We start from the raw sequence: 17,756 nt of genomic DNA, 5'->3' as shown, positions 1-17,756 counted from the left end.
TAGTATACTGTCTTAAAACAACTAATACAGATTCTGAGTATGAAAAACATTGAGTATATGATGTTTATATCCAATCTGATTTCATACTGATGGCAAAGAGTGAAAAAGAATTGAAAAAAAAAACAGCCCTGAAATGAAAAGCTAGTTGGGAAGCGAAAGGCTTCAAGGTAAATGCAGGAAATATCAAGGTGATGGTTGGAAGGGAAGGGGCAAAAAGTGAGTAAGAGGTGGGTGCATGGCAATTTTATTGTCACAATTAGGGGCATAAAAACTGTACACCTGTAAAGAGAGGTATGTAGAACACTGATATAACAAGTGTAAGTTTAGGTATCCTCAATGAAGTTGTTTTGGAGAAAGCAGAGAATTTCAATTGCTTAGGAGATATGATGAACACAGACAGAGGTGTAGGATTAACCAAGAATAGGAAAGGTTCAGATTTTTATTCCAGGTACTAGAGTTAGCAATTTCCTCTCTCTCTCTCTGTCAATATTTTAAGACAATCTCACAGAATGATGCTTTGAACTAAAATGTAACTGAACCAGATATATTTCTTCTAAGTAGTATTTGACAAATCTATTTATAATGCCTGAAAATGCCTTATTACAAACCTACAAACTATAAAATATTATTGTGACATTAACACAGCAAGATGTTAATGACAACAAGCAGTACTTGGCATTATGTTATGCAAGATCTACAAATAAGTCCAATTTTACTACCTGTGACACCAAAGAAAAGAAACCACTGGCAAAAACAGAAGCAACAGCAACCATATATCTTTATTTAGTGCCTCTAATATTCCAAATAAACAGAAGTGGAATATTTCAAAATGTCCTGCATTCAGCCAAAAAGCATGGCACACACAATTGCTGACATATAAATGTAATGTTTGACAAGATCCATAAGCTTTTTCATGACTCCAAGAACAGGCTTTGCCAACTTCAGTCCTGGAAACTCCCATTCATAAATCCTTACACTACTTCCAAAATAGCCAACTTCCCCAATTTTTAAACAGCAAGTATACTATCCATCCATCCATTTTCCAACCCGCTGAATCCGAACACAGGGTCACGGGGGTCTGCTGGAGCCAATCCCAGCCAACACAGGGCACAAGGCAGGAAACAATCCTGGGCAGGGTGCCAACCCACCGCAGGCAAGTATACTACTACATTTTAATATAATGCATGACAAACACATAAAACAAGGTAAATTCTAGTTTATATCACTTGCTCTTTAGCAGCAAACTCTTGAATGGTCATTAAGTGAGCACATTGCTGTCTTATTCTATCTGTCAATCTCAATTTATCAACCATTCTATGATAAATGTATAAATTGGAACCTTTATTTGATCTGACTTTCTCTACTGAGCACAAATTAGAAGTACCTGCCTTCATAACTCATGCATACCTCCTTGCAAACGTGATGTGTTGCCATTACTCAATTAATCTGTAAGAGGTTCACTTTTTTCTTTTGAACAGTAGCTGGTCTTTAAGATTCAATAACCTAGCACTGCCTCATTTAAAGCTTAATTCACCTGTCCACACTATATCAAACAATTTGTCTTGTCTCCTGTTGTTTTAGAGGAGTCCATATAACAGTTTACAGCTGGAACTTCAGATATGCAAAAAAATGTGAGGAAAACAGTCAGCACTTACTAGTACACATCTAAGAAAAGTGAAAACCAAAGCCAACTCGTGAGGCAAGAACTATTCAAGTGCAAAACGTTTTTCCTCAAAAGTGGTTAGCTGGTGCTATCTGCATCAAGTATAAATTGTTATGTTTGTGTCATTCAGTTAGAAACACACATTAGTCCTGGTAAGAAAAGGCTCTGTCTCTCCTGTTCTGTTAGGTGCTCACTGTGGTGGTGTGCTGCTGGTGTTGGCTCGTAATATGCCCTTCAAGACCCGATAGCTGGACAAAGGTTGACTCTCTTTTGGAGGATAGCACGGGCCACGATCTGTTACGTAGGCATAAGGGAATCGTAGGACCCATAGACCATCTGGGGGCAAGATGATCTCTGGCTGTTCGGGATGAAACACAGGACATGCAGGTGGCCCTGGCTGGACCTGCATTAGAGAAAAGAGAATTAAAAATACACCTAAAATTACAGAATACATTATATCTACAGTTCATAACCATTGATGTATGAGGAGATTTTTCTTGAACTTTAAACACAATTCTGACATCCAAACAATTCTATAATACATTAAATATCAAAACTATACAGTCTCTTGACCAATTCTTTAAATTTTATTAAATTACAAATTCAGCACCAATATATTTTATCCTCTGTGATAATTTGTATTTCAAAGCACTGAAACTCAAAATTGTTTCTGATGTGACTTTGTTTTATGTTAGAAAAAAACCCTAAGAAAAATATCAAACTTGCTTTTTACAGGACTACCTCTATTTCACAAGTTTTTGCAAAAGCATTCAATCACTGTTGCAGAAGCTTTAAGTTTACACAGCTTAGAAACAATTGCCTAAATAAGGATGCAGTTGTCTTGCAATTGGCCTCCCTAATGCACCATTATAATAGCTGCAACATTTTCCAAGTAAAATCCCCAAACTCAAGGAATTATTATTTAGGTTGTGTATCTGAAGGATAGCTGTGAAAAAGATAATTAAAAGTGCAAGCAAAAGACGTTAGACATAAAATAGCAAAATGTATAAATTAGAAAAACAGTAAAAAAAATAATATCCAAATATTTTAATATCCCAGTGGGTACTGTTGGTTCAATATTTAAAAAGCAAAGACACCGTCTGGAAAAGATCATCCCTCAAAACCTTCTTTACAAACAAGAAGGAGATAACATGAGAGAAGACACAGGGAGACATACAATCACCTTATACAAGCAACAGAGTTCAATAGCAGAGACCTGGGGCCTCATGTATAAATGGTGCATGCGCACAGAAATGTTGCGTACGAACGTTTCCACGCTCAAATCGCGATGTATAAAACCTAAACTTGGCGTAAAGCCACGCACATTTCCACGGTACCTCATACCATGGCGTACGCAATTTCTCCGCTCGGTTTTGCAGACTGGCGGCACCCAGCGTCAAAGCAGTGCTACTGTTCCTGTGTCATCACCCTTTCTTTCTTAGATCCACATTCCTGACGCGGCTTTATAAATACACTGAAACTAACTGCATATTGTTTATTAGTGTAATGCATCTGATTATAATTAACCTGCAGCAATATAATGGTCCAGGGAGTAGCCATAGTATTCCAAATACCATAACTGCTTTAGCGTTGTTACTCTCACTGCATCTTCTTCTTTCAGCTGCTCCTGTTAAGGGTTGCCACAGCAGATCATCTTTTTCCATATTACTCTCACTGCACCACTTGGGAGTATTTATATCACTGTATCTGAGTGGGGAATCACAGCAGCAGCTGATCGGAAAGAGAATTATCGGTACACAGCATGAAGCAGATGCTGCCTGAGCCACAGCAAAACGCTTCAGAGACTTCCCTGTACGGACTTGGCGGTTTAGAAAAAGTTTCACAACAAGAACTATAAACACACTCAATCAGTCCATCAAGTGCTCCTTGTAGAACTGTTTGTACTTATAAGTACAATCACCTCACTGTAAACTTGCACAACAGTTATAATATTGCACAACCTGCGCCACTTTATAAAGCGCGTATTTACATATGATGACGATATCATTTTTAAGATGAAATGCAGCAAAATATGTTGATTATATTATACAGATAAAACTTTAACTTCATTTAAATAATCTGTATTGTTAATAATTAAACATGTGAGGACACGGTGCCACAGCGCTAGCTAGTTCAGGGATTGTTCCTGCATTGCGTTGTATTCTTGCTCGTGCTGACGCGACACTGGAAGGATAGACGGATAGAATAATTAAACATGTACTACGAAGATATTTCAATGTTCCTTAAAAGTTTTGAAGAATCGGTGTTTTAAGCTTACAAATGGCTTCACGTCTATTACAGAGCTGATTGTGTGGCGATTGGGTATTTTGGAGAAAGAAAAGTAAGGACAGGAATTGGAGGTTAGTACGTTTGAAAGAGATGGTACTGCTGTGATAAATCATTTCATTGAAGGTCGTGCATGGCGCAGCAAGCCTCTTGCTTGAGACATGAACAAGCAACTGCGCCACCGTGTTCCCATGTTTAATAACATGCTTTCATTCCTATCATCATGAAAAAGATATCACGTATACATCTCAGTATTTTAATTATTCAGAGAGCTGTAATATCACGAATGTAATGGATTATGTGTTCTGTCGGAGAAAGAGAAAGCCCGTTTAAGAAGCAGGTAGTGATTCACACACATAGAGCACATAGAAGATCAAATACACAACAAAGCATTTAACGTACCACTTTAGTTACAATTGGATTTGAGAAACAATAAATTAAACGATTTTAAGATGAAGTTTATGATGTTCTGCTTTAATGTCAAAATAAACTGTGTGATTAAAGTGGAAATTTCGAGATTGAAGTTGACATTTCGTGCTTTTTTCCCCCCCACTGTGTGCCTATTTTTTTGTCTGTACCCTTAATAAGCTTTCATATGACACTCAGACGGTGGGCTACGACTCACCTTTTCACGGCGACTTTGATATGTGACTTCTTTTTTATTTCGGGCACTGTGCGACTTTGTGAACTTGAGCCTTCGAGTTTCTCCGACACTCTGTCACTCGATCAACTTCCTTTTGTTGATTATACCACTGTTTAAACCAACAAATAGTACGTTTTTCCTTTGCCTCCACTTGGTATTCGCTGAAATTCTTATATTTCCCCCGTGCTTTTCCCATTGTCTTTTCACAGAAGGCTATTTATATTGATTTGCATATTCAAAGAGGCGTAATTCTGGGAGGAGTTGGGGTGGGACAGAAGGCGCGTGCATGTGCGTTACTTTTCACGCTGATCGGGATTTATGTAGCGGAAGAATGTGGAAGTTTGCGTACGTACAGATTCCTGCATCCGCATTTTTCTGTGCGTACGCACATTCCCGCTTTTGTGCTTACGCCATGTTATAGTGTGAGTTCTATGCACGGCGTTATACATGAGGCCCCTGGTGTAAAGGTGCACCAATCAAACATATCAAGGGCTCTGCATAGGAGGGTGGCACAAAAGAAGCCATTACTCAAACAGAAACATATGAAAGCATGTCTGGAGTCTGACAAAAGCATGACAGTGACCCAGCTCTATAAGTTAGATCTATAAGTATTTGGACAGTGACACAATTCTCATAATTTTGGCTGTATATGCCACCACAATGGATTTGAAATGAAGACATAATTACATGATTGATGTGTTGCTGACATATTCTTAAAGAGAAGGAACGCACTGGTGATCTCAGCAACACCAGAAGGCCTGGTCAGCTATGGAAGACAACTGTGCTGGATGTTCGCAGAATTCTTTCCTTGGTGAAGAAAAAGCCCTACACAACATTTAGCCAAACCAAGAAGACACTCTGAGAAGCAGGCCTTTCATTGCCAAAGTCTACAATCAAGAGAAGACTTCATTAAAGTAAATACAGAGGGTATACCACAAGGTGCAAAGCATTGGAAATCCTCAAGCATAGGAAGGCCAGATTAGACTTTGCCAAAAATATTTTTAAACAGTCCAGTTTTTGAACAGTTTTCTTTGGATAAATAAAATTAAGATCAATATGTTCTAGATAGATAGATAGATAGATAGATAGATAGATAGATACTTTATTAATCCCAATGGGATTAATTAAATTAAATAAATGGATATGGAGAAGAAACTATTCATGATCTGTAGCATACCGCATCATTTGTGAAAAATGGTGGAGGCAGTGTAATGGCATGGGCATGCGTGACTGCCAACGGAAGTGGGTCACTGGTTTTTATTGATGATATGACTGCCGACAATAGTTGCAGGATGATTTCTTAAGTATACAGGACTATACAGTCTGCTTATATTCAGAAAAATTATGCAAAACTGACAACACTTCACAGTACAGATGGACAATCAGCCAAAACATACTGCAAAAGGCAAACCAAGTGTTTTTCAAGGCAAACAAGTAGAATATTCTTCAATGACCAAGTCAATTAGCTGACCTCAACCCAACTGGACATGCATTTCAATTGCTGAAAACAAAACTGAAGGCAGAAAGTCCAACTGCCAAGCAGCAACAGGAGACTGCTGCAGTGAAGTCCTGGCAAAGCATCGGTAGGGTGGAAACCCAGCACTTGGAGAAGGCCATGTGTTCCAGACTTCAGGCAGTCATTGACTGCAAAGGATTTTCAACCAAATATTGAAAATGATTGCTATATGTATGATTACGTTAGTTTCTTTAAACACTTCTGAGGAGACCATGTATAAAAATTGGCTGTCTTTTATAAATGGCTCATACAATGTTTTTGTTAAATGCCTTAAATTAAAGCTGAAAGTCTACACTTCAATCACATCTTAATCGCTTCATTTCAAATCCATTGTGATGGCACACAGAGCCAAAATTAGGAAAACTGTATCACTCTCCAAATACTTCTGTACCTAGATGTATGATCAAATGACACCAAATGTTTTGCCACAGTCCAAAGAGATGTATGGAGTACAAAAGGAACACTGATCATACCTCAAAAAGAACCATTCCTACAGTAAAATATGGTGGAGGTGGTGAAAGTATTGTACTGTTAAGCAGCTTTTCACCAGGAGACACTGGCCATCAGTATAAAACAGAAGAATGACTGGATGGTGGAAAATAAAAGTAAACACTGCAAGAGAATCTGTTTTGGCATGCTGAAAAATGAAGCTTGGGTGAAAGTTAATCTTTCAGTAGGACAGTGATCTCTACCATAAGACCAAGGTGACTCTTAAGGACAAATACTTGAAAATCCTACAACAGTCCATTCAAAACCCTGATCTCAATGATTTGGACACTACATATCTGAAAACTGTGGTGTGTATGTGTGATCGACTAACTTGAACAACCTGGAGCAAATCTGCTACATTCTAACTCTAAAAGACGAAGTTGTTATTGCTGCTCTCTAATATGGACATTTCATATTTATTCAAACAGTATAATCCCTTTTCCCACTTCTTTTTTTTTCTAAAATTAAATATATGAGTAAAAAAATTACTTCCAGCACTTTGAAATAAGTATCACAGAGAAACAAATGTCATGTTATTCAGTAAAATCAGAAAACTGAATACTTTTGCAAAGCATTGTTACCTGTTGGGATTCCCTTTCTCCACGTCATCACTGAGAAAATAAGTGATTCATTAAAGTGAAGTGAACATCATAGATACAGAACAGTGGCTTCCTGGAGATTCATGATAAATGGCTGTACGTAAATATATACAAATCATTTGTGGAAGTGTATTTTACCCTTATTTCCTTACACAACATGTCAGATATACTGAACCATATATATCAATATATGCTCTGTGAAGACCACTAACAAGGTAAATACTACCTGGCAATTTAGAGCATTGCCAATACCTACAATAAGAATTAGCTAATTATTAAATAACTGTTACAAACTCTCCAGAAGCAATAAATCTATTATGAGGACCGAATGAAATGTTCTGAGACTACGTGTACTTCATATGCGCGTGACTAAACTCCATGAGCATAATTAACTTGTGTATAGTCCTTGAGTTATCATGCCCAATGGTTTAAACCTCATTTTGCCATGTATCTGTAAGTGATGTTTCTTCAACCATACAACAAAGATATAAAATGCATAAGGAGCGGTAAGAAGGGCAGCAGCCTTCAGCTGATGTGGCATTTCCTAAACTCCAAAACAATTTTCAGTGAAGGAAATTTTCATATGATGAAAAAGTGATAACACCTATGACCACTCTCTTTATGACAATGTCAAAAAATCTGATTCTACACTTCTTCCAAAGGTTTTAGGAGCGCTGAAAGAAGTGTATAGTAGGGAAAGCAAAATAAAAAAAAAAAAAAGACGGGTGTAGTCTCAAAACGTTTCAAGCAGACCTTATACATAAAGAAAAAAGCTTTTAGAGTTCAAAATCTGTCTTGTTTACTACCTGTGGTGTAAGGACGACTTCTAAAGGTGCATCTGGAACCACAACGAACAGCCGGGCAAGCTGTGAGTAGTGTGGCTTGAGACCACGGCCTTGTGATGGAGAAGGGATGTATAGAGGCATGTCAGAGCTAAGGACACGAGCAGCTGGTTCTTTGGGTCCACCAGGGCCCAAAACTTTCATCACCTTGTCAGGCCCTGAGCTCATAAAACGGCGGCCTCGACCATCTTCATATTCAAACCCGACAAAAGCTCTTGCTACATCATCACGACGACGCCCTCTTCCAAGGCCTAAGCCTCCACGTTTTCCTTGCAATGTCTTATTTGGTGCAGGCCAGGAGCAAGGACCACTGTCAAATTGCTCAGCTTGTCCCATGTCCTCCTCAGAACGCCGAATCATTATGTCCCATGGCAGAAGAAAAGCAGAATTGGGCAAAAAGCCAGGTTGATCCAAACCAGTATGGAAATTGTAGGCTTTGGCAGGACCAAGCTTAACTAAAGACCAACTAGAGAATTTGGGAAGCAGTCCTTTTGGGCAGCCTGAATTGATCATGCCAGGAAGATATTCAACTGTGGAAGGCTGTCTGTCTACTAAACCGGGTCTCTTCTCTTGACCTTCTGTACCCTCAACCCCTCCATATGGTCCTAAGCTGTCAGCAGACTGGCCCAAACTTAGTGCCAAACTTAGGTTAGTTCCCTCTCCTGGAGAGTGACCTGTAGCATCTTTGTCCTTGATCTTCTCAGGCTCCCCTTCAGCTTCAGGCTCTATAGTTGGGGAAGCCTCATTATGAACAGGCTCTGGATCCAAAGTGCTTGACTGGAATATTGGAAAGTGTATATGCTCAAGCTTCCAGCAACACTTCTCTTCTAACATCTAAAAAGTAATAAATAAAAAGACAATTAAGATATAGCGTGGTCTACAGTGGCACACACTGCAGTGTTTGTGGATCACCTTCATTAAAACTAATAAAAAAAAATTACAGAATTAACCAGCACTGAAAGACTTTTGGAGATGAATTATTGTAACAACAGTCACAGCACATATCAGAACACATATTAAAGTAAAACTGAAAATGTTCATATTTCACTTGTCAAAAACAAACACATTTTTTCCCACTCATAAACAGTGTAGATTAAAACAACTTATTTCATATAAAACACACAAAGATATTTCTCTTTATTGCCCATATATCTTATTCTACATTCGCATTAAACTGGACATATGACTTAAGTCATGAGACATCCTTTTAAAAAATCAAACAATACTGTATGATCTGCAGCATACATCATAAGCTAATGTTAACATATTTCCTCTAAGGAAAATGTTTTTTTAATTACCAGTTGTATATGGAGAAATATAAATAAATGCTAATTGTAGCTGTTGGTGAATTTTATTAACATAAACTGTATGCAATGCATACTCATTTAATTGTAAGTGATGAGAAAAATGTAGAGAGATTATGAGGGGGACTGGTTCCAAGCATTATTTACAGACAGCTTGCCTGTTTTATTTCTAATCTTCATTTATCTTTTATTTTAAGTTGATTCAAAATGCAATGACAAGGACCTGAAGAATTGTGGAAAAAACCTTCACACTGTAACACAACAGAAGCATATTAGGAAAAAAAAAAATTATGGACACTGTGGAAAAAAAAAAATTTTATGTTGAAAATAAAATTGAAATGTTCACTTTATTCTTAACATACACGTTTTTTTCTTCACTGTGTTTGTGTTTTTTTTTCCTTCTCCATGGCCCTAATACACTTCCAACCCAGGTAACTCAAAGGAATGCCTCCTAAGTACTTCCAGTAAAACCTGTGAGGCTATTGCTGTATTTTTCAATCAAAAAATTAATGATATTAGAAATAACATAGTATATCTCCCCAACACTAAGGATCCTCCGAAACCCCAGTACTCCATAATAAATAAATTAGAGTCTTTCACTAGGATAGATTTACCTGATTTACATAAAATAATTTCTCAAATGAAACCATCCACCTGTGCCCTTGACCCAATACCAACAAATTTTTTCAAAGAAGTATCGGGTGTGCTTATTGATAATGTTCTTGACATAGTAAATTCGTCATTAGATACGGGGGTCTTCCCAGACTGTCTTAAGACTGCGGTAGTTAAACCCCTACTTAAGAAAAATAATCTCGACCCCTCTGCTCTTGAAAATTATAGACCCATCTCTAACCTGCCTTTCTTAAGTAAAATTCTAGAGAAGGCAGTCATTATGCAGTTAAATGAGCACCTCAATAAACATGCTATTCTTGATAAATTTCAGTCAGGTTTTAGAACAAATCACAGCACAGAAACTGCACTCGTTAAAGTAGTAAATGACTTGAGGGTAAATGCAGACAGAGGCCATTTATCTGTTCTCATCCTCTTAGATTTGAGTGCCGCATTTGACACCATTGATCATAATATTCTTAAGAATCGCCTTAGTCAATGGGTGGGCCTCTCTGGCAGTGTCTTAAATTGGTTTGAATCCTACCTGGCAGGGAGAAAATTCTTTGTTAGTTGTGGTAATTATAACTCAAAGACACATGATATTCTATATGGTGTTCCACAAGGCTCTATCCTGGGTCCGCTGCTCTTCTCAATCTACATGCTTCCATTAGGTCAGATTATCTCGGGACATAACGTGAGCTACCACAGCTATGCTGATGACACACAGCTGTATTTATCAATAGCACCTGATGACCCCAAATCTCTTGATTCGCTAACACAATGTCTAACCTGTATCTCAGAATGGATGAATAGTAACTTTCTCAAATTAAATAAAGAAAAAACCGAAATCTTAGTGATTGGCAATAATGGATACAATGAGGCTATTAGAAATAAACTGGATGCATTAGGATTAAAAGTCAAATCGGAGGTAAAAAGCTTAGGGGTAACCGTTGATTGTAATCTGAATTTTAAATCGCATATTAATAAGATCACTAGGACAGCATTTTTTCACCTAAGGAACATAGCAAAAGTTAGACCTCTTATATCATCGAAAGATGCAGAGAAATTAGTTCATGCGTTTGTCTTTAGTCGGCTAGATTACTGTAATGCACTCCTCTCAGGACTACCCAAAAAAGACATCAATCGTTTGCAATTAGTGCAGAATGCAGCTGCTAGAATCCTTACCAGGAAAAGAAAATCCGAACACATTTCTCCAGTTTTGATGTCACTACACTGGTTACCTGTGTCATTCAGAATTGACTTTAAAATTCTGCTTATGGTTTATAAAGCTTTAAATAATCTCGTCCCGTCTTATATATCGGAATGTCTGACACCTTATATTCCAAATCGCAACCTCAGATCCTCAACTGAGTGTCTCCTTAGAATTCCAAGAGCAAAACTTAAAAGAAGTGGTGAGGCGGCCTTCTGCTGTTATGCACCTAAAATCTGGAATAGCCTGCCAGTAGGAATTCGCCAGGCTAATACAGTGGAGCACTTTAAAAAACTACTGAAAACACATTACTTTAACATGGCCTTCTCATAACTTCACTGTAATTTAATCCTGACACTCTGTATATCCAATTCATTATAATAACTATTCATTCAAAATTTGTACTAACCCCTACTCTCTCTTCTGTTTCCTTTTCCGGTGTCCTATTGGTGGTGGCTTGTGCCACCACCATCTACCCAAAGCACCATGATGTTCCAACAATGATGGATGGATTAAAAGCCAGAAGTCTGTATAACCATCAGCATCAAGTGACTCCGTGAGAACCCTAACTACAAAGAGGACTATTTCATTTATGTTAGGTAGAATGCCCAAAGGGGACTGGGCGGTCTCGTGGCCTGGAACCCCTACAGATTTTATTTTTTTCTCCAGCCTTCTGGAGTTTTTTTTTGTTTTTTCTGTCCACCCTGGCCATCGGACCTTACTCCTTTTTATGTTAAATAAGGTTGTCTTATTTTAATTTCTTATTTGTCTTCTATTCTTCTTTTCTTCATTATGTAAAGCACTTTGAGCTACTTTTTGTATGAAAATGTGCTATATAAATAAATGTTGTTGTTCCATAGTAACTCAATCACAAAGGGCAGAAAAAAATAATTCAGATGACTGGGACACCTGCATGGAAACTCAAGTCCAGCTGCACTGTGCATAAAACAGTATAGTACTACCACAGAATCAGGAGAAGACTAATAATGCCCGTTTTCCTCTAACACCAAGAACCAAAACGATGGCTCTGTTTCTGTTATTTTCTCACTATGGGTCAGAATGTTAAATGAGACATTACTTGCACACTGGCTGTACCATACTATACAGTAGATATTTGCATAGTACACCAAGTAGAAAATTGAGAATTTACATGGCTGCTTTTTAATCTTCTTTATATTTTTCTCAAAACTACCTGGTAGGTAGCAGGGTTTAATTGTTAAAAATACTTGAGCTTGCAATTTTGTAGGTTATTTTCTGCTTCTTCCTGTAACCCTGAGTATGCCATTAAACTGCCTGAACTCAAATTGTAAAAATATCTATTAACAGTTGAACCCTCAGTTTTTAAAATCACATTTGATAAAGGCATGTTGTCTGATTACAGTGTATGTGTTCTTGGTAACACTCTGCTTCATTTCATTTTCATAATCCTAAATATCATTAAATTAGGAATCTCAATGGGATTTACATCTGCTGAAGCCTTTTCCGGCACAAGATGGGAATCAATAATACACAGAGTGCTAGTTTATCAGAACACACAAGTCTCAACAAGATTTACGTGGACAGAATATGCATTGATGGATAAATATGACATTAAGATGCATTGCAAATTGCACCTATTTGCCAAATCTCATTCAGAAATAAAATTTTAACAGGATAAAAGGATAAAAGGTAATTTATATGGGTAGTTCAGATATTAAACACTATAGTGATTTCCAATCAATGTTTTTTAAATTACACTACATCATTGCCTTAACACACTGAAAACATCTAATTTTAATTTGTTCATAACAAAATCTTAAAAGGGAAAAAATTAATTCACTAGTACTTCAATAGCAAAATAAGTTAACCACATTAAGCTAGGTAACACATTATGGGGGGATATTTTTGACAAAATTAAATAAACAAGCAAATGAATAAATGCTTTTTGAAATGTGACAATAAAAACATAATGTATGAACAGAAATAATTAAATGCCTCATTAAAAATATGTTTTTTGTGGTTCAATTCTTTATGTATTTATTTCTTCATTTATTTCAGTGACACCACACGCAACATGAAATACACAAAGAAATGAAAACTTTTTTTCAAGCGTCAAATCTGAGATTGTGGCATCTAGTGAGCACTGTGTTTTTTTGACAGGCGAATTGTCGGTAGAATGCCTGTAAATCTTCGGTCATCTAGTGCCACATTTATAAGCAAATACTTCAGAAGCATACTCCCGAGATGATTTCAAAGCTGGCTGAATTAAAGTAGACAGTTCACACAGTAATTCGGGGCAATGTTTTTCCTGCACTCATATCTATTATGGACACACACAGTCACAACTTTAAGCAATAGGAATTCACAGGTCAAGAAACAGTACACGCTAGAGCTCACCCTCTCAACTTTGATGGGTGAAAATGACAGCTTTCATTTCATTTTGTATTTCATATTGTGTGTGATGCTACTGAAACAAATAAATGAAGAAATAATTAGTTTATAAATAAATAAGCAACAAAAAACATTTTCTAAAAGTTAATTATTTATGTTCACATATGGTTATGTTATTTATTGTCACATTTGATAATACATTCATGTATTCGTGTATTTATCGTACTTTGTTTAAAATATTCCGACGTAACAAATAAGTTAAAAAAAAAAAAAAAAAAAAAAAAAAAAACAAACACCTTGAAGTTTAAAATTCTTACAAATTAAAACCCTGTGGAACTTTTAAAAGAAAACCAGTTAAAGAATTTCCCCAGCCAGCTGACCTGATAAAAGTCATAATTGGCTGCCTTAATATCAAATGGGTCCTCCCTTGGAGCTTGTTTGCGACCACAGTTGCAAGCACTAGTTGATCTTCCTCGGCTGTTATGGAAGAGAATGGGTGGGTTACGATCCATCTCTGGCTTTTCTCCTTCAAAAAAAAAAAAAAAAGCACAAACAGAATTTTAAAACATGCTGTACTTGTTTAGCAATTAAAATGAATTGAAGGTATAAACAGGCAGACAGTGTGCAGGACAAAAGTGTATGGTGACAAATGCATGAAGGAAAAAATAAAGGAAGAGTTCTGTGAACAATGCATGCGTCCCAATCAGAAATTGTATATTTCTTTCTAATGGCCTGTGTTAGTTATCTTGGTTGCACAAGTCCTTCCTGGGCCTCTCTTGGTCTGTCACTTCACATCAGTGCAATTGTAAGAACAATTTCTGGTCCCCCACTGTAATTACAATTTTAACTTGTGCTGTTTATTCACATTTGTATTTACCAAATGAAATTGTGGAAACTGTAATAAGAAATAAGTTAGAAAAGTACCAATATGAACATAATACACTAAATAACAGCCAGTATGGGTTAATGAGAGGAAAATTCTACCAAACAAATCTTTTAGATTTTTTGAACAGGCAACTATAGCAGTTGACAAAAACAAAGCATATGACATCATTTACTTTGGCTTTCAAAAAGCTTTTGATACAGTCCAACACAGAAGATTAATGCCGAAACTAAAAGCTGTAGGCATTAGAGGTAACCTACAAAACTAGATCTCAAGTTGGTTAATCAGCAGGATACAAAGGGTACATACAGATAAGAGGCTAATACTCTATGTGGAGTGAGGTTATCAGTAGAGTCTTTCAGGGGTCAGTCCTTGGACCATTACTTTTTCTGATTTATGTTACCGACATTGAGTTTGGTATATATAGTTAGTAAATATATGAAATTTGCACATAACATGAAAGTTGAAGGAACTGCAAAAAAAAAAAAAAAAAAAAAAAAAACTGAACAAGCATTAAAACTGGGTGAACACTTGGAAAATGCAGATTAATGTAGATAAGTGCGATGCGCTACACATGGGCAAAAAGAACATCAATTATGAATACAAGATGGAAGAAAATGCCCTAAAGAAAGCATCCTCTGAAAAGGATTTAAGGGCTCATGTTGACACAACATTTTCATCATGTAAGCAATCAAAAAGGCAAATTAAATGTTTGGTTATATCGTAAAAACATTTTGACTTTAAATTTAGGGACATTATACTTGGCCATATAATGCACTAGTTGCATCTGGAGTAATGTGTGCAGATCTGGCCACCATGCTACAAAAAAGACATAGCAGCACTTGAAGCTTTTAAGAGATGAGCAACCAAGTACATTACCAGACTTAAGGACATGTGGCACTCTGCCAAACTCGAGAATTATACCCAGGTGAGTGCATTTAGGACTGAGGCCAGGAAGCACTTCCTTATGCAAAGAAGTGTGGGAAACTAGAATAAAACCACCAATCCATGTACAAGAAGCAGAAACCTTAACAACCTTTAAGATGTATCTGGATGAGATATTGTTATAGCTTAGCTATTACACAAATGAGTTTAAAGGGCTGAATGGTCTCCTCTTGTTTCTCAGATGTCTTATGTTTGGATACATTCTCTGACAACCAATGTGGATCCCACTCGCTGTCTCTATGGTATTTCATCTGTTCTCTGTCAATATGGGTAACACCATTATAATAATAATAATAATTATAATAACATTATAATAACACCATTGTCAGCCTAGTAATTTCTATAACATTTTTGTCTACTTATGAAAATGTATAAGTGTACAAAAAAAGACACAATTGCCTTAAACTTCTGTAACTCCCTGCCACCTCAAGTTCAATCCAAACAGACTTTCCATAAAGTTTAAGGGAGTAATCAATGCACATCTCTTACTGCCACCCTAGTCACTTGTTAATTTCAGAAACTCTAAGGAAGGCTTAAAAAAAATGATGGAAGTGAGCCGATACACCACTTAAGCCAAAATCCTACACAAATTTCTGACCTGGCTTGGGAAGAAGATGAAACTTGTGCACGCAGTGCTGGTCAGTAAGGCTGCGTTCTTCACAGAGCTGGTGTCCATTGCTCCAAAACTTGTAACAGTCTTCATGAAGTTGCATGGCATACCTCTGGAAAGCCACCCCACGAGCATGTTGACTGTATATCCGCAGGGCCTGGGCCAACTGGTTTTTATGCACCGTGGTAGTATAGTTGTGGGGCAAATTGGACTGATAGGCACTGTGGGCTAGGGGTAAGGCTTTCTGGCACCGATTCTCTGAAAACTTAGCATCAGCATCCAGAAAACTTTCCAGCACCTTTAACTGCCCCTGAACTTTGTGTGCCAGCTCAGCCAGTTCTTCATCCTTGTCATCCAGTAGCACATGGTAGAGCCGCAGTGCTACCTGCGCCCACTTACTGTAAGTGGGTAGCTCGAAATGAGAGGGTTGTGGGTTGCGACCAACGCTGTCATCAAAGCCCTTCTTGGTCAGAACAAGATCAATATGTTGCCAAAGGAACTCCCTGAGGGTGCAGTCCACCAACTGGCCGCTACCTGGTGATCCAGGGCTGCTCTCCACGCTGAAGGACGGTTGGCGAGCTAAATGGCGCAGCTGCTGGTAGCGTCTGGGGCCCGTCAGTGTCTCGCTCTCTCTTAGGGAGCATTGCGATCGCAGCTGACCCAATAAAGCGCTCACCGGGTCGTCCTCTGGTCCAGGCAGCACGTACACGAAGGCCTGGTTGGCCGGTACTGTGAAGAGACAGTTGATACTCTGGTTGGTGAGGACGCGGCTCTTGCGAAAAATGCGGTAAATCTGGTCTTCAAGTGCGTGCTGGAGTCGCCTCCGTGGGGAGTGCTTTTTGGGCTTCTCTGGGTTGTTCCCTGTGACATCTGCAGGTGCAGCTGATCCCGCACCACTAACTCGCAAGACACCGTTCAGCTGAAAGACGAAGAGAAGGCGAGGCGGGCAGGGTCTGCAATTGAGCCGCCATTCCTTGGACACCGGACAGTCTTTGATGGCTGCACGTAGCAGAGGCAGCAGTTTCTGGCGTAAAGCATCGAGGGCTCGGAACAGTCGGTCATAGGTGACATCGAAGCCGCAACTTGGGTGGACAAGTAGCAGAATGTGGCACAACGAAAAGAGGTAGAGAAGCCGCAGGCATAGCCGTCTTTCGGCCGCCTTCCAACGTTCATGGGCTTCTGCATGTCCGCAACCTGCTTCCAGGGCTTCACAAGCTAGTAGAAGCTGCTGTCCGTCGCACACAGAGTTGAGCATAAGATACAGGACCCGGTTCTCAGCCTGGTAATAAGCCTGAATAAGCCCATCATCAGCAGGAGAATCTTCCGGCCCAAGCAAGGGGAATACATGCCGCTCCGTTAGTGAGGCGACCAAGCGTTCTTTTGCGGCGTCCGCCTGCAGAGTGCTCTTCCCGAAAATTCCCAACACACAAAGACCTTCTTCCCTGTACAAGGGGTCCTCTTTCAGTTCCGAAAGTAACAGCGATGAAATAGGCATGGGTCCCGCCATGTTTATATACTAGGCGGAACAAAGTATTCAGGCAACTGTTTTAGACGGATGGATGTGTTGGTGCACTTCCTAATGTTTTGAATGTAACTTTATTGAACCTTATATTAACGTGAATACAGTGCCGACCAGCGTGTTGTATTTTCAATTTAGCGGAGTTGTCGATATATCTAGCGACGTTTGGTTTCAAACATTTATTGTGACTTTATTTTAAGACGAGCCTAGCGGAATTTTGCAATTGACATATACAACTTTTCTTTTCTCGACGTTGCTCGTAACAGTA

The 17,756-nt window shown here is 38.3% G+C and overlaps 1 protein-coding gene across 1 annotated transcript; it reads right to left on the bottom strand.

The window, feature by feature from the left end:
* Positions 1 to 1,359: 1,359 nt before the first annotated feature.
* smg8 (SMG8 nonsense mediated mRNA decay factor) lies at positions 1,360 to 17,516 on the bottom strand. The gene is made up of 4 exons (XM_028806949.2): positions 15,958 to 17,516; positions 13,912 to 14,057; positions 8,003 to 8,872; positions 1,360 to 2,066 (listed from the first exon to the last, which is right to left on the bottom strand). The coding sequence occupies exons 1-4, from the start codon at positions 17,474 to 17,476 to the stop codon at positions 1,854 to 1,856; spliced, it is 2,748 nt and encodes a 915-aa protein (XP_028662782.1). The 5' UTR covers positions 17,477 to 17,516; the 3' UTR covers positions 1,360 to 1,853.
* Positions 17,517 to 17,756: the final 240 nt, after the last annotated feature.

This window comes from Erpetoichthys calabaricus, chromosome 8, assembly GCF_900747795.2.
Source record: "Erpetoichthys calabaricus chromosome 8, fErpCal1.3, whole genome shotgun sequence".
NCBI classification, from domain to species: domain Eukaryota; kingdom Metazoa; phylum Chordata; class Cladistia; order Polypteriformes; family Polypteridae; genus Erpetoichthys; species Erpetoichthys calabaricus.
Note: the sequence above shows the minus strand (reverse complement) of the source record. Positions and strands in the feature narration are given on the sequence as shown.

What these genes read in the sequence shown, in the direction of transcription:
- smg8 (XM_028806949.2), bottom strand. Translation starts at nt 17,476, where the DNA reads ATGGCGGGACCCATGCCTATTTCATCGCTGTTACTTTCGGAACTGAAA. An exon ending in TCATCTTCTTCCCAAGCCAG is followed by an intron (nt 14,058 to 15,957) that starts GTCAGAAATTTG and finishes TTTTTTTTGAAG; the next exon opens with GAGAAAAGCCAGAGATGGAT. An exon ending in AAGTCGTCCTTACACCACAG is followed by an intron (nt 2,067 to 8,002) that starts GTAGTAAACAAG and finishes TCTCTAATGCAG; the next exon opens with GTCCAGCCAGGGCCACCTGC.